This window comes from Pteronotus mesoamericanus, unplaced genomic scaffold (genome assembly GCF_021234165.1).
Source record: "Pteronotus mesoamericanus isolate MK-2021 breed Mesoamerican mustached bat unplaced genomic scaffold, CSHL_Meso_final contig_116, whole genome shotgun sequence".
In the NCBI taxonomy this organism is placed as follows: domain Eukaryota; kingdom Metazoa; phylum Chordata; class Mammalia; order Chiroptera; family Mormoopidae; genus Pteronotus; species Pteronotus mesoamericanus.
Window position 1 is genome coordinate 5270757 of NW_026555027.1, and position 23601 is coordinate 5294357.

General features: G+C 50.3%; 1 protein-coding gene across 1 annotated transcript in view; it reads right to left on the reverse strand.

The window, feature by feature from the left end:
- The window catches only part of KCNJ6 (potassium inwardly rectifying channel subfamily J member 6), a 182670-nt gene that overhangs the window by 23819 nt on the left and 135250 nt on the right, over window positions 1-23601 (reverse strand). The window contains exon 3 of the mRNA XM_054578334.1: window positions 14650-15570. Within this exon, the coding sequence (XP_054434309.1) occupies window positions 14650-15570 (921 nt within the window). The remainder of the gene's footprint in view (window positions 1-14649; window positions 15571-23601) is intronic.

Below are 23601 nucleotides of genomic sequence, written 5' to 3' on the forward strand. Positions count from 1 at the left end.
TTATATTTTTTTTCTCTTAATACATGAAGTTAATAATAGTACCATTTGTTGATGAATCTCTGCTTTGAACGAAGTTCAGTTTTAGCTCTTTCTCAAAGGTCAGGAACCCCCTGCGCCCGATTCTGCCCCCATTAGGAGGGATGCAAATGCAGAGTGCGAGCTTCGATTTCATCTCTTGGTGGAGAGTGGCTGCAGGGACGCTCCGGGGCGGGTCTGGCCGGAGCGGAGAGGAGAGCGCAGGGCCCCGCTGGCCCCCACCCCCGTTTGAAGTGTTCTGTCTCTGGCCGTCCGTCCGTTTTGTATGGCAGAGCAATTTGTTTTTATGTCAGTCCCATTGTCTGGAGCAGGGGAGCGCTAAAAGCACTTTGGACATTTTTAAATGGCTGGGAAAAAAATACCCCGCCAGAGAAGAATAATATTTTACGACATGTGAAATTTATACATGCCCATAAATAAAATGTCACTGGGACAGAGCCGCGCTCATTTGTGAACTCCTGCCTGTGGCCGCCCGGGCGCTCTGCCGGCAGGAGGGGCACCGGGGAGAAGGGCTGCGACAGCGTCTGGAGCGTTTGCCACCTGGCCCTTCCCAGGAATCCTTCTGCCAGCCTCTTGCCCTGAGATGTACGCTCCTGACGGGCAGGACTGTTTTTCTGACTCTGCACAACGTCCGGTCCCCGGGCCCGGTGGCTGTCCAGAGGGCCGGGCCTGCTTTGGACAGGGGTGCAGGGACATTCTGCTGGCACAGCCTCCCGTGTGATTGGAGACCAGCTTCTGGGACCAGTGTGCCTTTAGGGTTTCTGCATCAAACAGTCTGTATTTCCACTGGACGGAGTTTATAAGGTGCGTGGTGAACGCTGGACGGGAAAGGATCCTGTGGTACAAACAGGCTCTTTCAATAAAACGTGTCTTTAATTTTTAAATTAAATGATAGGCCAGCCTCGCAGGGAAGGTGGATGTGGCTCTTGGCTCTGGGCGGAGTGGAGATAACGTGGTGGCAAGTGGAAAGGGAACATGTGCTTCGGAGAGCCCCCGACACTTAGAAAGGCCAGACCCTGCGTTTAAAAAAAACCGTTTATGCATCCATTTCTTTTACTGAGCACCTACCAAGTGCCAGGTTGTGCTAGATGGCGGGGATGGAGAAATAACAGGCAGAATCTTTATCCTCAGAAACGTACAGCCAGCCGGGGCCACCCAGCCATGTGCGCGGTCCCCCGCGATGCGGTAAGTCACGGCGGAGACTCGCAGAAACGCAGCGGAAGCCGCGGGGTCAGGACGGCTTCACAAGAGGCACCGCTGGCAAGGAGGTCTGGGGGCAGCGGGAGAGACCGGCAGGGTGGAGGGAGGAACATTTTCTAGATGGGGACAGAGTCCCAGCAGGGCGGCGGGCCAGAGGCAAAATCGCCTGGGCTGTGTTCAGGTGTATCAGCGGCATAGGCACATGGAGGAAGTGACAAGGGCGCCCGGACAGGTGGCGTGACTGCCACCTGCCAAGGAGCTTGCCTTTTTTCTCAGCCGTTCAGAGGCTACTGAGAATGCCTGAGCCAGGGAGCGAGGGGACAGGGTCCGTAGGCAACGACGTTTACGCAGGCAACTGCGAGGCCGGGGCTGGGGAGGGCGGTTGAGACCGGAGAGTCTGCCGCTGGGGAGGCCGGCATGGGAGGAGTGGAACAGTCCAGGGGAGAGGGCTCGTGGGAACCAGCGCCGCGGCCAGGCGCTGGAGTGAAGAGGGAGTGGAGACGACGCGGAGACACTAGAGACAGGCAGGAGTCAGAAGGACAAGTGCAGCCAGGGCCGCGCCACCCAGCTGTGCAGCCCAGCTCGCTACCTCTGCGGGCTGGGGAGGGCGGCGGCGGCCGCCCAGATTTGTGTATTCATTGCACGAGCTCCCAGCAGGTGGCAGTAGAGTGTCTCGAGGAGGCGCGCCTTTCCCTCCTTTCCACGAAGGAGCACGAGGGGTGAGCAGCGTTGGGCGCTCGCGGGGACGGGGACGGCTGGCAGCGAGGAGGCTCCAGCGCGGCCCGAGGGGGGCGAGAGCTTCAGACGGCAGCCGGGTTTCTGACCTGGGCAACCCGGGCACGGGCGGTCTCACTGATCAAGGTGCGAAACACAGGAGAGGGGCCCCTTCGCGGCGACGGCCGGGACAGGCAGCTGACTGGGTCTAAGCTCCGAGGACACTCCCTGGGCTGCCCCTGAGGAAACACCTGCTCACCCGTAGCAGCCGGTGCCCAGAGCAGCCGTGGGCGGGCTGCTCTGGGAGGGGGACGTGTGCCGAAGGAACTGGCCAGGACCCAGGGCAGACGCCGGGACGCCACCAAGGTTTCAATGGGGCGAGGAGACCGAAAAGGCCTGGCGGGAACCAGTTCCTGGAGTGATTCCCAATGTCAGGAGGGGGAAGCCTCGGGCAGGCCAAGGCCGGCGTAATTTTTTTTTTTTTTTTTGCAATTTCAAATGACCCTAGACTTTTAGTGCTCACAGGGCCAGTCTGGTTTGTGATCATATAAGATATTTCATGCGTTCACTCTTCCAATTATTTATTCTGCGCCTGCACATTTATCCCACGCCTGCTGGGGTCCGAGGACTATGCTGGGGCCGGGAGTGTGGCACAGAGCGGGACAGACACTGATGTCACGGAGCTTCTGTTCTAATGGTTGATAAGCGAGCCAACAAGAGGACGCCAGCGGGTGACAGGTTCCACACAGCACGACGATGCACAGCAGTGCATTTGGTTTCTGTCCGGTGGTCCGAGAAGACCTCCCTGGAGGAGAGCTCGGTGCTCGGACTGGGCAACCCACGCGGCTGCAGCCGCCGAGTCAGTGGGAGCGTGGGCGCAGGCCGGCGCAGGCCAGAGCGCGGGGGCGGCAGCGGGGAGCCTGAGCCTCCCAGGTGCGGTGGGAACCGCTGGGGGGTGTACCCGTGAGGATGACTTGCCCTGGTTTGCACTTTATTAAGCTCACTCTGGCTGCTGTGTGTGCAAAGGGACTTTTGTAGGGGGTCAATGTGAAGCAGGGAGACCCCGCTGGGTGCCATTGCTTCTACCTTATGACAGCTTGTTCTGGGCTGGTCACCAAAGGGACTGACATACTTTGGGAGCCATAGCGATAGGACGTCAGGACGGTAAGGAAATGAGATGACTTAAGGATGGTGCCGCAGTGTTGGACGTGTCACCGCATGGTTGAGGAGGACGTTTATGAACGTGGGAAAGGCAGAGAGCGGGGCAGATACTGAATCTCTAGTTTCTGCTTGGGCCATGTTAGTGGTACAAGCCTGTTAGCCGTCTAAACAGGTGCACCAACTATGCAGCTGGGTTTCTGAGTGCAGAGCTCGGCAGGGAAGTTAGGACTAGGGATAGAAATTTTATGTCACGTGCAGAAAAGAGGACAATTAAAGCCAAGGGCCTGGCTGAAATCACTGAGAGGGGAAATGGGGAAGAGGACTCTCAACGGAGCGGTTCTGGGAAGATGAGAACTGGCTTGCAGGGGAGGATGGAAAAGAGCTTCCTGGAAGAAGGAGGGAAAGCAGAAACGGAGGTGGACTCCGGTGAGGGGCGGGTGGGGAAGGAGGCAGCGGTCAGCCGTGTGGAGGCGGTGAGACCAAGCAGGGCCGGGGCAGAGGGGTGGCCTTGAGGTCATCAGGAGGGACACTGTTGGTGACTTTCAGTGCTGTGCTAGGAGTGGGTGCCCATTGGGATGGGGCGTAAAACCCCGGCAATGCAGATGACAGACAATTCTGTCTGGAAGTGACGTGGGAAAGAGAGTTGAGAACTGGGACGTTACTGGAAGGAGACAGGATACCAAGAATAGTATAGCTTCGTTTTTGTTTGCTCTTAAAGACGGAAGATCTTAGGGAATATTTTTATGTCCATGAAAACAAACTCTTAAGAAAAGAATTGATGATGGAGAGAAGGAAGAAGAGGGTAGAGTCCAAAAGTCATTGGGTCAGGCGAAGAGATGGGACCCAGGGCTGGCCGGGCTAGAACGGGGCTCCCCAGTAACGGGAGGGAGCCAGGCAGCGCTGGAAGGCCCGGGGGGATGGCAGGTAAGGCCCGCGAGGACGCCAACGTTCCAGTCCGATTTTTTTCTATTTTCTCAGCTAAGTGTGAAGCCAGGTTTTTATCTAAGAAGGAGGGGTGTTGGAAGATTGAAAAGAGACGAGAAAGTGAAAATCATGACTTGGGTGGGTGGAAAAAACTCCATATTAAGCATTTAAATTTAAACGCGTGCTGCTTGGATTCTCCTGCGGATTTTGTTTAATCATTAAAACAGGTCCGCGGGCAGGACGTGTGAAAAGGACTGGAGACACCAGCGCGTTTCTGTCTAACCCGCTCTCTGTCCCCTGCCCGCTGGGCCGCTGCCTTCCCAGGCTGTGGATGCTCACTGTTCCTGAGACGTCCCCTTCCACCTGGCTGAGCGCGTATGCATCAGGCTGAACTCACGAAAAAATGCTACATGCTACTGTATCATTCTACCCTTCAATGCGGCAACGGGGGACACCTTGCTTTGCTGACATGGGAGCTCAGAGTGCCCACAGCTATCCCTTCAACGTCAGGAATATGCCCTTCCAGCCCCGGGTGAGGCTTTTGCTAGTTCACCTGCCAAACACAGGGCGTGACTCACATGCTTGCAGCGCAGAGGCTGAGAAGTTCTAATGGACTCGTCCCTGCCCTTCTCTGCTCTTGGCCTGGGTTATTGCCTCTCAAGTTGCCTGTCTCCTCACACGTAGTCAGGATCCATCTGTTGTGGGTTTAATGAATGTAACCTCTTTCCTCCCTTAGCTTTGGGGGCTGACAAGGTGTCTGCAGGCCTGGCTGAACCCGCTGAGGTGCCTCTGGAGGAACACAGAGGAATTGCTCTGGAAAGACCCAGAGCGACGTTCGGAGAGCTTCCTTGCTCCACGTTGGATCCTGTGGATTCTTAAGAGTGTCTGCGAGAACCATGGGCCAGTATCGTTTTTGTCCTCCGTAGGTTGTACGTCTTTTCCAACTTTGTTTGGGGAGACAGACAATATATGCAACCAAGTACTTAAAGCAAATAACTGGCAATCCTTTAAATTACTTGAGCTCTCTGAGTTGTAGGAAATATGTTTAATTTTGGCCCAATGAGAACATAGCACTAGTCCACTTTAGAGCCCATCTTCCGTCTCATCTCCTCCGCCCTCCTTACTCTGGGTTCTTCCACGATGTCATTGCCTTACCTCCTTGACCCATTCGCTTCTGCAGGTTTCTACTGAGAGTCACCCTGTACAGAATGTGCTTCAGAAAATGAGACAGGGCACGCATTTGCCTAGCACATGTGTAATTAAAGTCTTCTAAGGATGGCCTCAGTGACTGAGGAGACGTGATGACGATGATGATGACCAAACCCAGAAAGGGCCTGTTGGGCGCGCTGCGGACGGAAACCCCTTCGGGTTTAACTGGGCTGGCCAGCGCCCAGATACTCTTATCACAGTGCTTTCTGGCTGCGTCAAAGCGGGTTCTTCCCTCTCAACGCTACACTTCATTCTTTTCTCACCTCTGGGCTTGTGCGCTGGCTGCCTGGTTGCACTTTGGGTTGTACCTGGCAGGGCACCATGCCATTTTGGATGGGGTTGGCCCAGAGCGTCAGCTGGCACAGTCACCTGGTGGCACTGAATTGGGCAGAGCCTGAGAGCATGAGCCAGTAGGCGCCCTTTCAAGAGCCATAATGCCCACGATTACGCAAGAGCAGGTTGCCCCTGGTGAGCCTGACGGTGAAGCCGAGGCCGGGAATGGGAGCAGAGCACACCGCGGAGCCGTAATTGCCAGGCATTAGAAACCTTCAGTCAGTAACCGCTGCTCGCGGCGCGCCTCTGTGTCCTGGGCCTCCTCTGCGGCGGCCCTGGGGCCGACGGGGCGGGGAGGTGGCAGCCCCGAGGCGGAATCCTGGCTCCGCTGCAGCCCTGGCGGGTGACCCACCTCCTCTCGAGAGGCCGCCTCCGCACTTGTTAAAAGGGGAGGGTGCCTACCTTTCAGGATTGTTTTGAGGGTTGAAAATAACCTCTATAAAGCATCTAATAAAGTAATAATGTTCTAGTAGGCAGCTCATGAGTGATGGATGGGAATAGTGTGGCTCACAGCATCACTAATTCACTCTGAATTACTGAACATTCACCGTGTGCATGTCCAGATCCCAGGATGGATGCCTTGCATGTATTATCTCATGGAATTCTCTCATAAGTATCATTCCTATTTTTTTAAACTTAAAATTTAATTTTTTTCAGTTACAGCTGACTTTCAATATTATATTGGTTCCCAGTGCACAGCATAGGGTCAGACATTTATACACCTTATGAAGCGGCCCCTCTGATAAGCCCAGTGCCCAGCTGGCACCATACTAGTTACTACCATATTATTGACTCTATTACCTGCGCTCAGCTTCACAAACCCATGATTATTCTGCAACTACCAATCGTGCTTCCCAATCCCTCCCCCTTTTCATCCCCTTCCCAAAACCCCCTCGCATCTGGCAACCCTCAGTCTGCTCTCGGTATCATTCTCATTTTTCGAAAGGGAAGAAGTCTGATGATAGGACTATGATATGCCCAGTCACGTGGGTGATCAGGAGTGGAGGCAACATTTGAATTCAGGCCGCCTGATCTCAAAGCCTCAACCAGCGAAGGTAAAATTTAAAGGAGCGGGGAGTTCTGCAAAACAGCAGGCCACGAATTCATTTCATAACCAGCGGGGGGAGCTAATCGCAGTGCACAACAGCCAACTTGTCAGAACATTAGTGTGACATTTTGTATCAGGCAAGACAGACTCGATTTTACCGTGGTAACAAACAGACCAATGTCAGTGGCTTAACCCAACACGAGCTTGTTTCTCAGTCATGTTTCATGACCCAAGTGACTTGGCCAGGATCTGCTCTTCAAAGCCAGTCCAGGGTCCTGGATGACAGAGGGTTCATTGTGACATGTGCTTCTGTGAGAATCATAAAAGTGGGAAGGGGACATGTCACAGTGTTACCCTGCACAGTTTCCGTCAGAGTGATAATCATGGCTTATGCTTATCATGCTGGACAAATGTGAGTCACGAGGCCATGCTCAACGGGAACAGGAAACTGACCCTAACGGGAGTCTGGAAGCACGAACGCTGGACCTATCTGGTGAACAACACTGGCAGCTACCACACAGGTTTACACCCTGGCTTGCAAAAAGTTTCCAACTCAGTCTACTGGTTTTCAAAAGCACGTGGGCATCTGTGGCAGATTGTATTATTTTGTTCTCATTAATCTCCCATGAGAGAGTTACATTTGCCCATCCTGTTGACACCAGGCACTGCCATATGACTTGCTATGACTAATAAGTGGTGAGCAGACGTGAGGCGTTCCGCCATTTCTCGTTTTCCTTCCTGCCTCCAGAATGGCGTGTTCTGCACGGGGCTGCTTCTTCGGTCTGCAACCTGGAATACGCAGCATGTGCACAGAGCCCCTGGCGTGTGCTGTGAGGGAGAGCTGAACCTTTGTGTTTTAACCCTTGGAGTTGCTTGTTACTGTAGCATGACTTGGCCAAAGCAGACGGTGATAGTATACTCATCATTCTTAGTAAAATAGAAAACAATGGAAGTGGCTATGTAGAAATTCACTTTTGTGGTCTGCTTTGTTGAAGTACATCTATACTTTAAAGCAGAAGTATCCGTAAGAAGTATATGTAGGTAGGTATTAGTTAACGGCACAAAAAATACCTTCTCCAAATTGAAGTTTTAACTGATACCTCTGAGTTCTTATGAAAAATCTAGGAGGGGAATTGGGACCATAAAAATGCTGTTTTTCAAATGCTGACTATGGTCCTGTCCTCTCTGAGCAGTTGCCTTAGAAGACCCGAGAATAATCTATACTCTTGTCCACTTCAGGCAGAAACGATAAGGATGAAGTGTCACTGTCTACAGGGATGCAGAGCCTTTCTGGGTCCGCTAGTGACCCTCATTAATAGGCATTCATTGATCTGGCATTCACCGTAGGTGGGACACAGGCCAGACTGGCATTCACTCTCATGCGGTGGGGCTGCGTTTCTTGAGCTGGCTATCATCCCAGGCGACATTTGCCATTTTGTCCATTCAGACGGCCTTTAGAGGGCAGTCATCTGTCATTCTGTGGAGGTGCTAAGCTGCAGGGTCCCTGGAAACAGAGGGGCCACTCCATGGGACTGGGCCTTCTGACTGCTTGGCTTCCATCCTCATCCGGCTTTGCTCTCGACTGCCTGGGCAGGCTATGCGGGGACAGATGACCTGACAGACTTTGGGGTGTTGAAAGGTCACGGGGGAGGTAGGGATCATTTTTGTTCCCATTTTAGAGTGGCAAAACTGAGGCATGAGAGAGGCTGAGCAAGCCAGTGAATGTAGCAACCGTGGTTTGAGACCAAGATGTCTGACACCAAGTGACACAAAGTAGTACAGATTAACTGAGCTATAGCTGAGATTCCTTTTTAAAAAGAGCTGTACTAAGTAATTAATGTAACAAACAAGATTTGTAAGGAGATTGGTGTGGGATGAGGAGCCAGGGCATACTCAAGTGGGGAGGAAGTGCCTCTCTGGCTGTTCAGCCTTGTGTGTGTGTGTGTGAATAATTTGTATGGTTTTTCTCTCTGAGCCTCTTCCGGTCATTAGAAATTGCTGGGTAGAACTGCTTCATTGGTACGTGCTGTCAGTCCTATTACTGAACGCCCTAGGAAATCATAAAACTCTGTTTAAGGGTACACTAATTACAGGCTTCCACTACTTGACACTCCTCTCTTCATTTGAACGGTAGTGCTTCTTCCTAACATGAGTGGTGGCATTAGAGTTTGGATCAGCACTAATTTTTAGGTGCTAGTCAGTTTCCTCCCCCTTGGGCCTGAATTCCACATTGTGCATATTCTGTGACCGTGACTGACTTCTTCTGAACCTGCATTTTAGTAGCTCCCATTGGCCCATTTGGAGAAGGAAGAACAATGAATTTTCTGGAATTGGTGCCTTCATAATAAACATTTTTATAATTACCCAGTATTTTGGCCTTTTCAACCATGATAATATTTGGTAACTTCAATGCACTAACTATTATGGGACATTAAATGCCTTTTAAATGATAGGAAATGCTTCACAGAGTTACAGTATTCTTCCATTTATAGGGCTGGTGGAAAACTTGAAAACTCTGAATGTGCCTTACGGCATCCAACCTCAGAGTGTTAGTGCATTTGGTGAACCAGAACACAGCGTCCCAAACAGGGGGGTTGCAAAAAGTGTACATATTTGGGGAGCAGGCATTATCAGTTTTTATCCAGCTAATGACTCTATCCGGGTATATTACATTGAGGTGGTCATTTTGAAAGGAGCTGTAAATAGGTCACTTGAACCTAATGCCTGAAGAAGAAGGGGCTGTAGAAGAATGGTTGATTTCCATGTAGGAAAAATAAATTCAAGTCTTTGAATTCTTTAACCACTACTCCTTATAAAGACTTTACCAGGAGATCTTTTCCTAAGTGCTTAGCATTTCTGACCTCATCAATGAACTATTTTGCCAGGCTAGGTAGTTGGTGTTATTACTCTTATGAGAAAAATAGTAAATCTGGAGAAAGTGGCTTGCCGATTGAAGGGTCAGCAGTAATTTATCAAAAGGAGAAAATAAGGCTTGTGAAAGATAATGGCTATGAGATATCATTACTAGAAACAGCTCGAGGGTTCCGTAATGCTAACCCTCACCCTCGTATCAGAGAAATGCCACCTTTTCAAACTCTGTGACCTCCTATTCTTCCCTATTATAGTGAAGTGGCATTTTGATTACAGGAAAGAGAAATGGTACTTGAAAATCGGAACTGACAGAACAACATATTCTTCCAGGCATCATTTTGTAGACAATGCTCCCCTAATTTCAATTTTAGAGCTCCTTTGCAGCACACCTCTTTTTAATGCATGGTTCTTACATTTTCAAGTGAACCCATAAAGAATTTTAAAACGAATCGATAACATTGGGGACCTTAAAGAGATAGAGGAACTAATGGTGGAATGGAAGCAAAGGGAAGAAAGCCTGTCCGCGCATTAAATACCAACTGTCCCGGGTGCATTTCTCTGTAGAATCCTCACGAACCCAGAGCCCTTGGGATACTCTAAAAGCCCTGAACCGGGAGGCTGAACACCATCAACAGTGGTCTCGGGTTTCAAGGTCCTGCCCTGCCCAGGGGCTACTCGGCCTTAGCCCAGCCTCCCTTTTCTCATCTGTACAGTGGGGATCCAGGGAAGACTTCCTACAATTGAAAAATGCTGTGATCTGCGGCGTGACTGACATGACTTTCTTCAAACGAATACTATAGTCTAGCAGCGGGAACTGAGCTTCCTGGTGGTGAAGGACAGCTTGCCTGCACCACTTCCGGTTTATGCCCACCCACTTCCTGTTTGCAGCGACCGCTTCCGGTGTGCAGCTACCTACTTCCGGGTAGCCCTCCACCGCTTCTGAGCACACTGCCCCTTCCCCTTGGTAACCCATAAGCACTAAGTCTTGGCGAGTCAGCCCCGATTCCTCCTTTAGGGCGCGCTGCCCAGTGGATCGCCCCTCACTTGGCTTCCTCGCATCCTCAGAATTACAGGCAGTATTTAAATCTTTCAGAGGTTTTCTTCTTTGAGAAAAACCTTGAAAGAAAAAAAGCGATGGAAGGGGAATCTCAAAAAGAGATTGCAGTCACGCTGTAGTAACCTCATTTGCATCCTGATTCAAACAAGCAGTCCTAAAAAAATTTTAAAGAGACGTTTATGAGACAATTGGAGATTGGAACACTTAGATAGTAGGTCTGAAGACATGCTCATTGATTATTTTAGGGGTCATAATGGTGGTGGTGTTATTTTTCAAAAAGGGCCCTTATCTTTTAAAGAAACATACTGACATTTTTGCAGATAACTATGACGCGGGAGGGCAGTGAGTGAGTGAGTGATATAGCTGGAACAGGTTTTGGCCATACATTGACAATTACAGAAATTAAATGAATGGGTACCTGGAAGTTAATTATACTCTCTGGCTTAGTCTTGTATCAGGTTTATAGTTTCCATAATAAAAAGTGTGGGAAAAAAACTCGATGGGGATTTGTCCTAACGAGGCACTTTTGCGGCGGCGTTGGAAAGGGCTGCTTGTCATAGCTGCATAATCGCCGGGGGTAAATATGGAAGTTCATCAATCAGAAAGGCTACAGTGAGGCGTGGGCTGGCGACGGGCCCAGCTCTGTGTAGCTGTCATCTCGCCTCTAGGCCAATTTGGCCTCTATAAATAACCGTCTATATGAAGGCTCTACTATTTTAACGCGCATTCGCCACAGCTGCGGAGCATGTTTGTTTACGTAGCTATGAACCTTTCTGTAAACATCACTATCTCAAATTCACCCATGTGTCAGGAACATAAAGGGCCCCTTTAAAAATACATTTGTAGGATGAGACACGCGGCCAGTTCCCAGATGTCTGGGTGGCTGGTGTCAGAATTTTCCAGGGTTTTTGATTCATTTTCAAAAATAGAATCACATGACTGGAAGGTTCTGGAGAGGTCGCTGTACACTTCCCTCCGCGTCGGGGCAGGACCAGACTAAAGCCACCCACCAAGGATGTGGGTCTGTCTGTCATCGAGGTGGGGGGCTGGGGCCTGGGGCCTGCAGAGCATCGACTTGGGTGGTGTGCACACCTGCCTTCAAGGATCTTACTTTCATTTTCTAAAAATGAGCCCGACTCTGAGCGATGGGCAAAGGCAGGCCTGCTGCGGTACAGCTGTGGTATTGGGACAGGATGCGTCCACGGAGAACCGAGGGACCTGTGCTGAGCCTGGAACCCGCCAGGGTGAAGGGCCCCGGCCATCAGCCTCCTGCAGGGTCACTCAGGCCTGCAGAAAACGCCACGTCCTGATCAGGGTGGGCCCACGGCCCGGGAGACAGGGAGAGGGCCCTGCGTCAGGGTTGAGTGTGGGGCTCATTCTTGAAAAAGGCCCATTAATGGAGGTCACTGATAGTAGTTTCAGGTTGACTAAGATGTTTCTGAAAGGAGAAACAAGTGACGCGGAAACCATTTTGTGCCAGCACGCTGTCGTCAAGGCGCTTGCTGCCCATGCAGCCCCGCAGTGAATAATTAGACCCTTGTGAATTTGTTTTCCTCAGCGTGCACTCGGTCCACAATTATTTTGTTCCTGTGACTTTGACTCATTGGAGCATTTCTTCCCCCAAGGGTCTGCTTAATGCCCATAAATACCAGTTGCGCTTTTCATTCACAGAGAAAAGTGTCCCTGTGAAGCTTAAGAGATCAGATGTGCCGGAAGTACTGAATTCTATGAATCTCACCAGGGAAGGATCAAGGCATGTCCAGCTTCCCGACAAACTCAGCACTTTCTAGAACACTCTTCCCTCCACTTTCCAGAAGCTGGAAAACTATTTTTAAAAGAAAAATATAGTTTTCTTTTGAAAAGAAAAATGGCCTTTTTCCAGGAACAGGGGTGAGTGTTATGATTTTTTTTTTCCTGGCACCTGCCTATTTTTCCCTTAAGAAAGCAGTGGAAAGGCCACTGGATGCTCAGAGGCAAGTATCACTGTTAATTACCAAGAAAACGACATTCCTCCCTTTGGAAAGCTCACTCATTACAAGCTGTCACCAGAAAGACAGGGTCTGCCCCAGGGAGAATGCCGATTCAGGGACATCACCAAGATAACTTGCTTATTCTGGATTCATTTATTTTTTTGAGACTGGGCTTTGGCTTGAGGGACCAGCTCCTACAGTTTGAAGCTCAGGTGGACACCACTATCCAGGAGGTACCTATTTCCAGTGGCTTTTGCTTCTTGAGCTCAGAGACGCAAGGATAACAAGGCTTGTCCACTGTCCCCTGCCTGCCCTCCATGTCCTATTGGGAGAATTTGTAGTGGGAGACCTTATGTTACATGGCAGGGTCTGTTGGTGCTGCCAGAGGCTGCATCTCCGCGGCCGCCGCTAGGGCGATCCCGCCTCCCTGTGCTCGGCCCAGCGGGAGAGGTGCCTGGTCCGCGGGACACGACAGAGCTCCCTGTTCACATCGCGTCCTCCCTGCCTCCCTCCGCCCCACCCCCGTCCTCCCCACACACGACCGTCGCTTCACCAGTGCACCCAAAGTCCGGCTAAAGGTGCCGATAGCCCTGTTCACACCCACTGCACTTACTTAATATTTCACAATAATTGTTCTGTTATTCTTTAAATCCGTTTCCAGATTAGGTCCGTGTTGCTTTAGTTCTATGGAAAAGGGCCCCCTCAAATCGCTGAGCGCCATGCAAAGCCTCCCACTCACGTGGCCGCTGCTTGTTGCATTTACAAACCGACTGCGGAGGGTCCCACCACCGTAAGAAGAATTTGTTAGGGGTCAGGACCTTGCCTGCCGGGGATAGGGATGCAGAGATGTGAGACCCATGCCTGGCCTTTGAGGGGGCGACTGAGGTCAGTGGTGGGTTCGTGAGGGATCTGGGGCCGGGCTGTCGGCCATGCATTTTCGGGTTAGATGGGCCAACTCCGAGCCTCCAGTGGAAGACGTCAAAGCACAGGAGGGCAGATTCTATAATTAACGAGGATCCCAAGGCTACTATCGATACCCAGGAGAACAGTAAAGAAATTAATGAATTTCATTCATTTCCTGTGGGACACCACTGTTAGATTAAGTCAGAGATTACAGCTCGGATTTGTGGAAGGTTCCAGATAAATATGGGCAGAACCTGCTTCGCTCTTAGGATGTGGAATACGTGTCAAGCTCTGCTATGAGTGAGGACTTCAATAAAAACGGACCATTTCTCTGTTTTGAGAACAAATCAGCTTCCTGCAAACACACCAATGATCAGCCATTAACAGCAGGAGGGTCAATAGGGCAACGACGACGGGACCTTCCATTTTTTCCGGCTCGGCTCGAGTCGCTTCCTGGGTCTGCGGTGTTGAGTCAGCTGGGGGCTCAGCGCGCAGAGTGTGGAGAAAGACACCGAGCACCCACTTGATGTAAAAGAAAAACTGGTGCTACGGGCCTCGCGAATGGCTCCCAGAGATGAGGGGAAAGGACATTTTTATTAAAGCGATTTATCAGGCTTCCTTCGAAAGGCTTAACGTCTTTCTGGTTTGGCAATAAATAATCTCAAGTATTGAAATTAAACAATGGTACAGAGCCACTTAAAAAGCGCTTTAGAGGTGGATTTTAATTTAAATAATTATTTGGAATTTTAACATACATTAGGAAGTGTTTTAAAAATACTTATTAACTTGCCCTGGCTGGTGTGGCTCAGTGGAGGGAGTTCTGGCCTGTAACCCAAAGGGTCACAGGTTTGATTCCCAGTCAGGGCACAGGCCTGGGTTGTAGGCCAGGTCCCCAGGAGGGGGCGCACTAGAGTCAATCACACTGATGTTTCTCTCCTTCTCTTTCTCCCTCTCTTCCACTCTCTCTAAAAATAAAACAAAAAAAAATGTTAACAAATATTTATCAATTTGTTTCCAAAGGGCCCTTAAAAAGCTAAACACTTAGGCATCTTGGTGGATGGACTTAAGGTTGTAAGACATAGCCATACTCTTTCGCGGAGCCAGGGGATGGTGTCAATGGTGAGCGAGGTTCAGTTTTCCACACTTGCCAAAAGTAAGACCATGAGAGCCAGTCTAAAATGAGCACGGACCCTGCAGATATCGCAGGATAGTGCTTGCCTTACCTGTAGCCTCCACCATTCCTTCTAGGATGACCACAATTTCCAGTTCCTCTTTGGGCAGCTGGGCTTTGGAGATTTCCCAGAAGGGACTCTGTTGGTTGATTTCGTGACTGATGATGAGCGGGGACACCAGAAACAGGCGGTCATCTCCAGTGTAATACCCGACGTTGATGTCCGTCTGGTTCAAAGGGATGAACTCCCCCTCTGAGGTCTGTTTGGACTTGATCAGCTTGGCTCTGATGGAAGCCTCCACGATGTGGGAGTTCCGAAGGTCCCCGACTCGAAACATCAGGCACAGCTTCCCGTCCCGCATGGAGATCACCGCGTGGGTGGAGAAAACCAGGGTCTCTGCCCTCTTCTTGGGCTGCGATATTTTTACAAACATGCATCCCACCATGAATGCGTTGACAATGGACCCCAACACAGATTGGATTAAGAGGAGAATGATCCCCTCAGGGCACTTGTCCGTGATGACCCGGTAGCCATAACCGATGGTGGTTTCTGTCTCTATCGAGAATAAAAAAGCAGAGACGAACCCGTTGAGGTTGGTGACACAGGGAGTCCACGAGGGGTCCTCTATGTGGTCCATATCTCCCCGGATGTATGCAATGAGCCACCAGATCATCCCAAAGAAGAGCCATGTCACTGTGTAAACCATGACGAAAATCAGCAGGTTGAATCTCCACTTGAGGTCCACTAAGGTGGTGAAGATGTCGGTCAGGTAGCGGTAGGTCTCCCTCACGTTGCCGTGGTGGACGTTGCACTTGCCGTCTTTCCGCACGTACCTCTGGATTTTCCTTTTGGTCCGGTCTCGGCTGATGTGTCTTGGCAGGTCGTCCCTGGCCTGCTTAGGCAACTTTGGCTGGTGAATGGCCACAGGGCTCTCCACGTCCTGATCCATGGAGTCGCCCTCCAGGACGTTAGCTGGCGGTTTGGAGAAAAGAAAAGAAAGAACACGAATGAAATGCGGCTCTTGGGTGATCATGGAAACCACAGCATATGGTAGATGAAAGTGAAACCAAACACCACTCGTGGAACTATTCGCGGAGTAGATGAAGCCATTTTTACTTGGCGTCATCTGGACAGGCCTCTAGTTGACTTGGACTCCCTTTCTGCACTCTGGATAAAGAAATGCTCAGATTCAGGCAGTCTTGCTTCTTCCACTTACAAGTATGGGCTCTTGGGCACACTTTATTTTGGGCTGAATTGTATCCCAGCCTTGCCCCACCAATCCATTTGTCAAAGTCCTAACCCCTAATGTGACTGTATTTGAAGACGGGACCTTTAAGGAGGTAATTAAGGTTAAATAAGATCCTATGAGGTGGGCCCCTAATTCAATAGGGCTGATGTTCTTATAGGAAGAGGAAGAAACACCACACCAGGGATATGCACACAGAGGAGGGGACGTGTGAGGGCAGTGAGAAGGCAGCCACTTATGAGCCAGGAGGAAAGGTCTTCCAGACCAACCAGAGTCACCAGAAACCAACCTTGCTGGTACTTGGCTCTTAAATTCCTGGCCCCCAGAATTATGAGACAATGCATTCCCATTGTGTAAGCCTCCCAGTTTGTGGTGCTCTGTGTGGCAGCCCCGGCAGACGTGAGACTATCCGAATTCACTGAGCCTCAGTTTCCACATTTACAAAGTGGCGATCATGGTCCCTGGTATTTGGGATTGTTTTAAGGTTGGATGAAACCACACACCTGCCTGGGACAGACGTAATAAATAATCCTCTGTAATCAATTCTTCCTTTGCTACTTTCCGTATGTTTAGCACAAGAATTTTGAGCGACGTCTTTAAATCGTCAGTCAAATTTCAGTGTTTAAAAAAAAATTCCGGTTTTTGTTAGTTGAGTCAACGTCAGGGTTAAACAAAGTGTGGGGAAATTGCTCTCTTTTTAAGCGTTTACAGGTTTGATTTGGTTTCTGCCCCAACATTGGATTTCTGCAGTTTTGGCATGTAGTCATTTTTCCCCAGGGCCCCCACGATGAATAAATGCACTGATATAATCCTTAGTTATGGATGCATTAGGAAAACTCTTCCAGAATCTGAGTGTGGAGGGAGGTTTGGAACCGGTGCTGTTACTATGTAAACACATATAAACCACCATATGAAGCTACTGCTTCAGCCAATAACTGGAAGGCTTCCTAAAGGGCTTAGAAGCAGTTTCTTTCCCCAGGCTTCCCTTCCACTCTGTCACGCACTCCTGTCCATGGCAGCTACGTTCTTCCCCTTGGTTAAAGGCGAAATGCAGTCTGCTGAGAAAACATTCGTCTGGTTCAGAAAACAGCTGGGGATGGGACTCGAGTGGTACCAACTTAACTTATGGATTCACCTTGTCCCTGGCTGGTTAATTTCCTTAAAAATCAATCGCATAGACCTGCTTTTATATTTCAGCACAAGGAAGAGACGGCCTCGGGCCCGCAGAGCAGGCTGTGGGGCTGGACAGCTTTGACTTTCAACTTGCTGCTCTCAATTGCCTTCCATTTGTAAGGGAGGACATTCGCTTTTCCTTCTTTGCATCAGGGCAGGAGTCCAGGGGTGGCCGCCGCGGTCGGGGCAGGATGGACTATCTGCATGGAAATGAGGGGATGTGTCTCTCACTGCCAGCACCCCCTCCAGGCACCACGTTTGCGGTCCAGAGTGGTCACGGCTGAGCTCTCTGTGCACATTTTGCCCTGAGTGGGAGAGTCAACACATAACTTCATGTGGGCCAAGCTCGGGCCAAGCCCTCCCACCTTGGGAGGCCTTTCCTGGGGACCTGGCGTAGGGTCCTGTTCTGCCCCAGGAGGTACGCTCTCTCAGCGCACAGCCACGCTGAGCCCTTGTCTGCTGACATCCTTCAGTGGAGGAAGGCGCGTGGTCGGATTAGCTCCTTTTTAACAGTCTTCGGTGCTACTTCGTACTGGAAAATGTCACAGAGGAAATCTACATCCGCCCCTGCAACCCACTCTGAAGCTGCCTTCCCCGCTCCCTGGCTGGGCTCTGACCTTCTAGCTCCAGGCGCCGGTCCTGAGCAGGCGGGACCTGTCTGAACAGGGAATGAGAGTGCTGGGCGCCTGCCCGTTGATCCTCCACATCTGTTTTTCCATTTTTCTAGCTCAGGACTGGAGCACGTTTCCTGCCTCCTTTGTTTGGAGGGGTGGCCACGTGCTGGGTGCCGGCCTGTCTGGAACAGGCCCTTCTGGCCTTAAATGGTGTCTGTGTCCCTCCTATGCCCCTGCCTTTCTACGGGGGATGATAAGGGGGTGATCCAAAAACATTGAAAGAATTTATACAAGTCAACAACAACAGAAAAACAACCAACCTAATTCAGAGATGGGCAAAGGACTGGAGTAGACTGCTCCCCAAAGAAGATAAGCAGGTGGCCAACAAGCGCATGGGAAGATGTTCAGCATCACTAGTTCCCTAACCCTTAAAGAAGTGCAGACCGAAACCACAATGAGATCCCACTGCAGACTCACTAAAATTTCTATTACAAAAAAAAAAAAAAAAAAAAAAAAAAAAGGAAAATGGTTGGTGAGGAAGTGGAGCAATTGGAACCTGAGTGCAATTTTGGGGGGATGTAAATTGGTGCAGCTGCTTGGGTTCCTCAAAAAGTCAAACAGAATTACAGAATTATGTGTTCCAGCAACTGAAAGCAGGGACTCAAATAGATACTCACGCACCCACGTTCATAGCAGAACTATCACAGTAACTAAAGGTGGAAGCAATCCTAATGTCCGTCAACAGAGGCGTGGCTAAACGAAGCGCAGAGTATGCACAGGATGGAGTTCTGTTCGGCCTTAAGAAGGAAGGAAATTCTGACACATGCTCCAGCGCGGATAAACCTTGAGAACCCAGTGCTAAGTGACATGAGCCAGATACAAAAGGACAAACAGTGTATGATTTCACTTGTATGAGGGACCAGAGTAGACAAATTCATACAGAGAGAAAGGATGGAGGTGACCGGGGCTGGGGAAGGGAGAAATGGGGAGTTACTTGCGACGATAAGACAGTTCTGGAGTCGGAGGGCGGTGACGGTCGCACGGCACCGTGAATGTGCCCAGGGCCACTGGATTGTGTGCTTCAAGTGATCAAAGTGGTAACTTTGATGTCACACGTATTTTACCACAATTAAGAAAGTAACCTACGCAATAGCTCTTGCGTACAGAGAGTCCCTTGACGGTCTGGCAGACACAGCTCGCTTTTCCTGTGCTCTTCTCCCTCACCCACCCCGTGAGTCAGGAGCACGGTGACTTTGTTCTAACACTCTTGAGGAGAGGGGGCAGTTTAACCTGCAGGGTACTTTGCCCTGTGAGGGCTGTCACGGGGCTCTGGAAGGGCCCCGTCGGGAGGGAATTCCTCTGGCAGGAAGTAAGCAACAAGCTGAAACACAACGCGGACAGAGAGGCAAGGGGAGGCGTCAGCGAGAGCACACCTGAAGCTGTCCTGGGAGGAGAGCGGGGTGGCTTTGCTCAGGGAGGGGATGATACATGCTCTTCCTGGCAGACAAAGCCTGGGGTCTTGGGGCACTTGAAGAGGGGGTTGTAGGTGTAAGCGTCCAGAAGGCACCAAGCAGCTTTGTCTGGGGAAGGCAGAGACAGTAGTGGAAGAACGCCTGGCGGGACCCTGCAGGCTGTTGCGCCAGACGGAGGAGGGATGTGGTTGAATATTTTATGTGTTTTAGGAAGACCCTTATGGGCCAATGGTGTGTAGCAGGGGTTGGAGGCAAAGGTGGGCAAACATTTTCTGTAAAGGCCCAATAGTGATATTGTAGACTTGGCAGGCAACAGAGGTCTCTGTGGCCTAAACTGTTCTTAGTTCATAGGAGGTACAAAAAGATGCCACCGGCTGGATTTGACTTGCAGACTGCAGTTTGCTGATCGGTAGACCAAAGCGATGCCAGTTAAAAGGAGAAATGGCTGGGTGATGAATCAGGGGGAGGCTGAGAGGGCGGAGGGGAGGGAGGAAGGGCAGGTGTACTGGGCAGGGGGAAGTCTGGGGGTCAGGCGGTGGCGTGGTTGAGTCAAAGAAGCTGAGGAGGATGCCGGCTGGGCTGGTTCTGTTTAAAGTGCCCACAGACACGCAGGTGAACTCTCCCATGGGAAACCAGGTGGGTGGGGCTGAAGCTTATGAGCGGCCTGACCGGGCTCCGCGTTGGAGGTTCTCGGCGCATCCGAGGGGGAGTTGTAATCTTGGGCATGGAGAAAAGCTCTGGAGGGACTGCGCAGAGTGGGAAGAGAATCTAGAAGGCAGGATCCTGGACCACATTTACAGTAAGAAGCCAGAAGTAGAGGAGTCAGAGGAGGTGCCAGGAGGGATGTGCAGAGAGGTGAGGAGGAGGAGGGGAGGAAGGGGGCGGGGAGCCGGGCTCGACCTGCATCTCAGGGGGCATCTGGGGGGGGTGCTTTTTAGCACATGACCACTTGGGAGAAAAACGATGAATCTCTTCCTTAGTTCTTATATCAGGATAAATTCCAAGTGAATTAAAAACTTAAATGAAGAAAAGAAAACGAAAAATAAAAATGACAGAAGGAGCAGAGATGCATTTTTATAATTCTAAAAGTTGAGAAAGCCTTTCTAACCATGACAAGAATCCAGAAACTATTCTAAAACACTGGTATTTTTATCAATATAAAAATTTTAAATGTTTGTAAGAAAAGTAGGAAGACAAATGAGGAAAAATATTCGCGAGACACAACATACACATTCCTGATTCACAAAAGCAATAAATATCCCACAGAAAAAATGATCAAAGAAAACGAAGAAGGAGCCGGTGAGAGAAAAAACACACAGAGATAACAAGCATCTGGAAGGATAGTTCAACCATGGCAAAGTAAAAGCAACGCAAATATAATAACTTTTTTTACCCTAAAGTTAGCAAAATTAAAAATGCACAACAATCGCAGTGCAGGGAGTGTGGTGCTGGGCGAGTAGTGTGCTGCTGCAGGCGTGGACCGGCGCTGCTTGCGGAAGGCCGGGCGGCTGTACGTATTATCATGTAGAAATGATTAGATGTCCTGGACTGGGGCCTAGACGTTTATTCTAAGGGAATAATTTCACAAACGTTCATCAACTGTGGACAGGGCTATATCGCAGGCTCTTTTATAGCAGTGACAAATTGGAGACGACCTCAATATCTACGGGCAGAACACTGGTTACACACATTGTTGCAGACATAGCCCATGGCATACTCTGTGGTCATGAAAAATGATTTCCCAGTGTTTCGGAGTCTTCACCTCTTTGGGCAAAGATCGCCTTCTTAAGGATGCCCTCACTTACCCCCTTTTGGAAACGGTAATTGCTGATGCCCAGTTCTGAGGTCCCCCTTCTCGTACCACCATGTACTTTTTCATAGCTCTTTCTGCTTTCTAGCATGAGAGGTTATTTACTCTTTTGATTTTCTGTTGTCTGTTGGCCCCTGTGGGAGGGGAAGTTCCCCGAGGGCAGGGATCTTGGTGTGTTTTATTCACAGATGGGTCTCACGCCCTGTAATAAGTGTCCGGTACAGAGCACCTCCTTACTGAATGAATGGGTGTGCGTTCATTGACCTGGCAGGTTGCCCGTGCCATAGCGCTAAGTGAAAAAGCAGAATAAGGACCCTACAGTCCACTTGGCATATAGTACCTTCTTGCAATAACATGCATATGTTTGTGTGTGTGTGTGTGTGTGCGTGCGTGTGTGTAGAAAAGAATGTTCTCCAAAATGTTAATTCAATCCATCTCTTACTTGTAAGTTCGTGGGTGTTTTTGCTTTCTCTTTGATTTTTCCATATTTGAATTTTCCCTTAATATGATTCTATCATCTAAAAAATAAGTAGGAAACATGAATCCATTTCTGTTTTAAACACAAAACAGGTGCTGCATCGGGCCGCCAAGCTGTGTCCACAGGGCTCGAAAACTGAGATTCACAAAAGCAGTGGGTGGAGTAGCATCTCCCCCAAATTCACATCCACCTCGAACCTCAGATTGTGACCTTATTTGGAAATAGGATCTTTGCAGATGTAATTAACATAAGGGTCAAGATTCAGCCATACTCAGTTAGGGCAGAGCCCAAACCCAATAGAACATCCTCATCAGAGAAAGAAAGGCACACACAGAGACACAGGAAAGGCCATGTGAGGACGCGGCAGGGAGTGGGGTGACGCTTCACAAGCCAAAGAACGCCTGGGGCACAGGCCTGCGGACACCTTGTTCTTGGACCCTGACCTCCAGAGCTGGGAGAGAATACATTTCTGTTGTTTTAAGCCACCACGTTGTGTTCTCTCCTTAGATGATTCACGGCATCTTCAAAAGGACACCTGAAACCCAAACTCAAGCCGACTTCTCTCATTTCAGAGGCTTTGTAGTTTGTTTTGTTAACTTTATTAACCTTTACCCCATAAGAAGGGCTTTTTTAAGTGTGTAACAAGAACACACTTCAGGCAGTCTTCCAGTTCTTTCCAAGCTTTAGTTTCTAATAAAACCATTGCATACATGCAGGTGTCTCTGCTCTGCTCTCAACAAAAGAGCGAACTTGCTTTAACACATAAATCCAAATGTTTTGCCCCACAGATAAAGGTTCAGATCTGTGACTTTGCCACAGGGAATGAATTCAATGGGCGACTTTGGTGAGAGTGGTGTCTGCTGAGCTGAGGGGGGACATCTGGAGCCAGGTCGCAGTGGGTGGGGGCGCGATTGGTCCGGGAGGGAGTGAGACAGGACTCGGAGACATGTGTTTAAAGACGGAGAGCTGGAGGGAGCTGATGGAGCGGGACGTGTGTGTGTGTGTGTTTATAGATGGATGTTTATAGGAATGGAGGGAGTTCTGAGCACATTTACATGTGGAGGAGGAGCCAAAGGGGAGAGGTTGATGCTTGAAGGAAGGGGCAGCGGAGGAGTGGAGCGTGGACGGAGCGGAAGTCAACACGGGAGAGATGCGGTCAAGAGCAGAGGTCGGGGGACAGGAGACACAGCCAAAGGGATGGCACTTGCTCCCAGAGAGGTGGGTATGAGATACGGGAGGAGGGAGACAGATGGGAAGGGAACACGGGAGACATCTCTCTCGCAGGCTTTGTGTCATGGAGGAGCTCACGCTGGCTCATTTTCCAGCTGAATTTCAAGAAAACCGTATTTCAGCAGATGCACTTAATTAAATCTGCACCTAGCAATGCAAAGGGCGGAACTCGGCCTAATCACAGCCTGGGCAAAGCTTTCACAGTCCCCATCTCTCGTGGTCAGGGAAAGACACGCGCGCAGATAGCTGTGCGCCCATGTCCCCGGCAGCGTCGCCCGCCGAAAGGTGGAAGCAGCCCGAGCATCCGCGCGCCGCTGAGCGGCCAAGTGCAAGGCAGTCCATCCGCACAGCGGCGCATTGCTCAGCCTCGGAAAGAAGGGCATCCTGACGCCGGCCGCAGCAGGAAGGAAGCTGAAGGGCACTCCACTAAGTGACGTGAGCCGCGCACAAGAGCGATCTAAGGAGCCGAATTCACAGGGACGGGAACTGGAACGGTGGGTGCCAGGGGCTGGGAGCGGGGGAGTGGGGTGCGTGTGTCCTCAGTGTGGAGTTGCAGTTTGGGAAGATCGGGAAGTTCTGGAGGTGGGTGGCGGCGGCCGTTGCACAACAGTGTGACTGCCGCTCGATGCTCCCGAACTGGATATTTAAAAATGGTTAAAATGGTAAATTTTATGTGATGTGTATTTTACCACACTGAAAATAAAATGTCTTAGGAAAAGCAAAGTGTGCATATTTTCTAAATGAGAGGATGAGCTTCTAAAATGCTTCAGCAGAAGCTTTATCGAGAGCAGGGGATGCGGGCTCAGATGCCACAGACTGAGGTCCGGGGGGGCTGTCCCGGGACCATCGTTCCTGCATGTTTGGACATATGCTCCCACTTTACAACCCAGGCACAGCTGGAAGACTCAGAGCGGCAGTTACAAGTCGCGCGTAAAGCGTAAAATCAGTAGTTTCCTTTTGACCCTTTGCCCCGAAGCTTG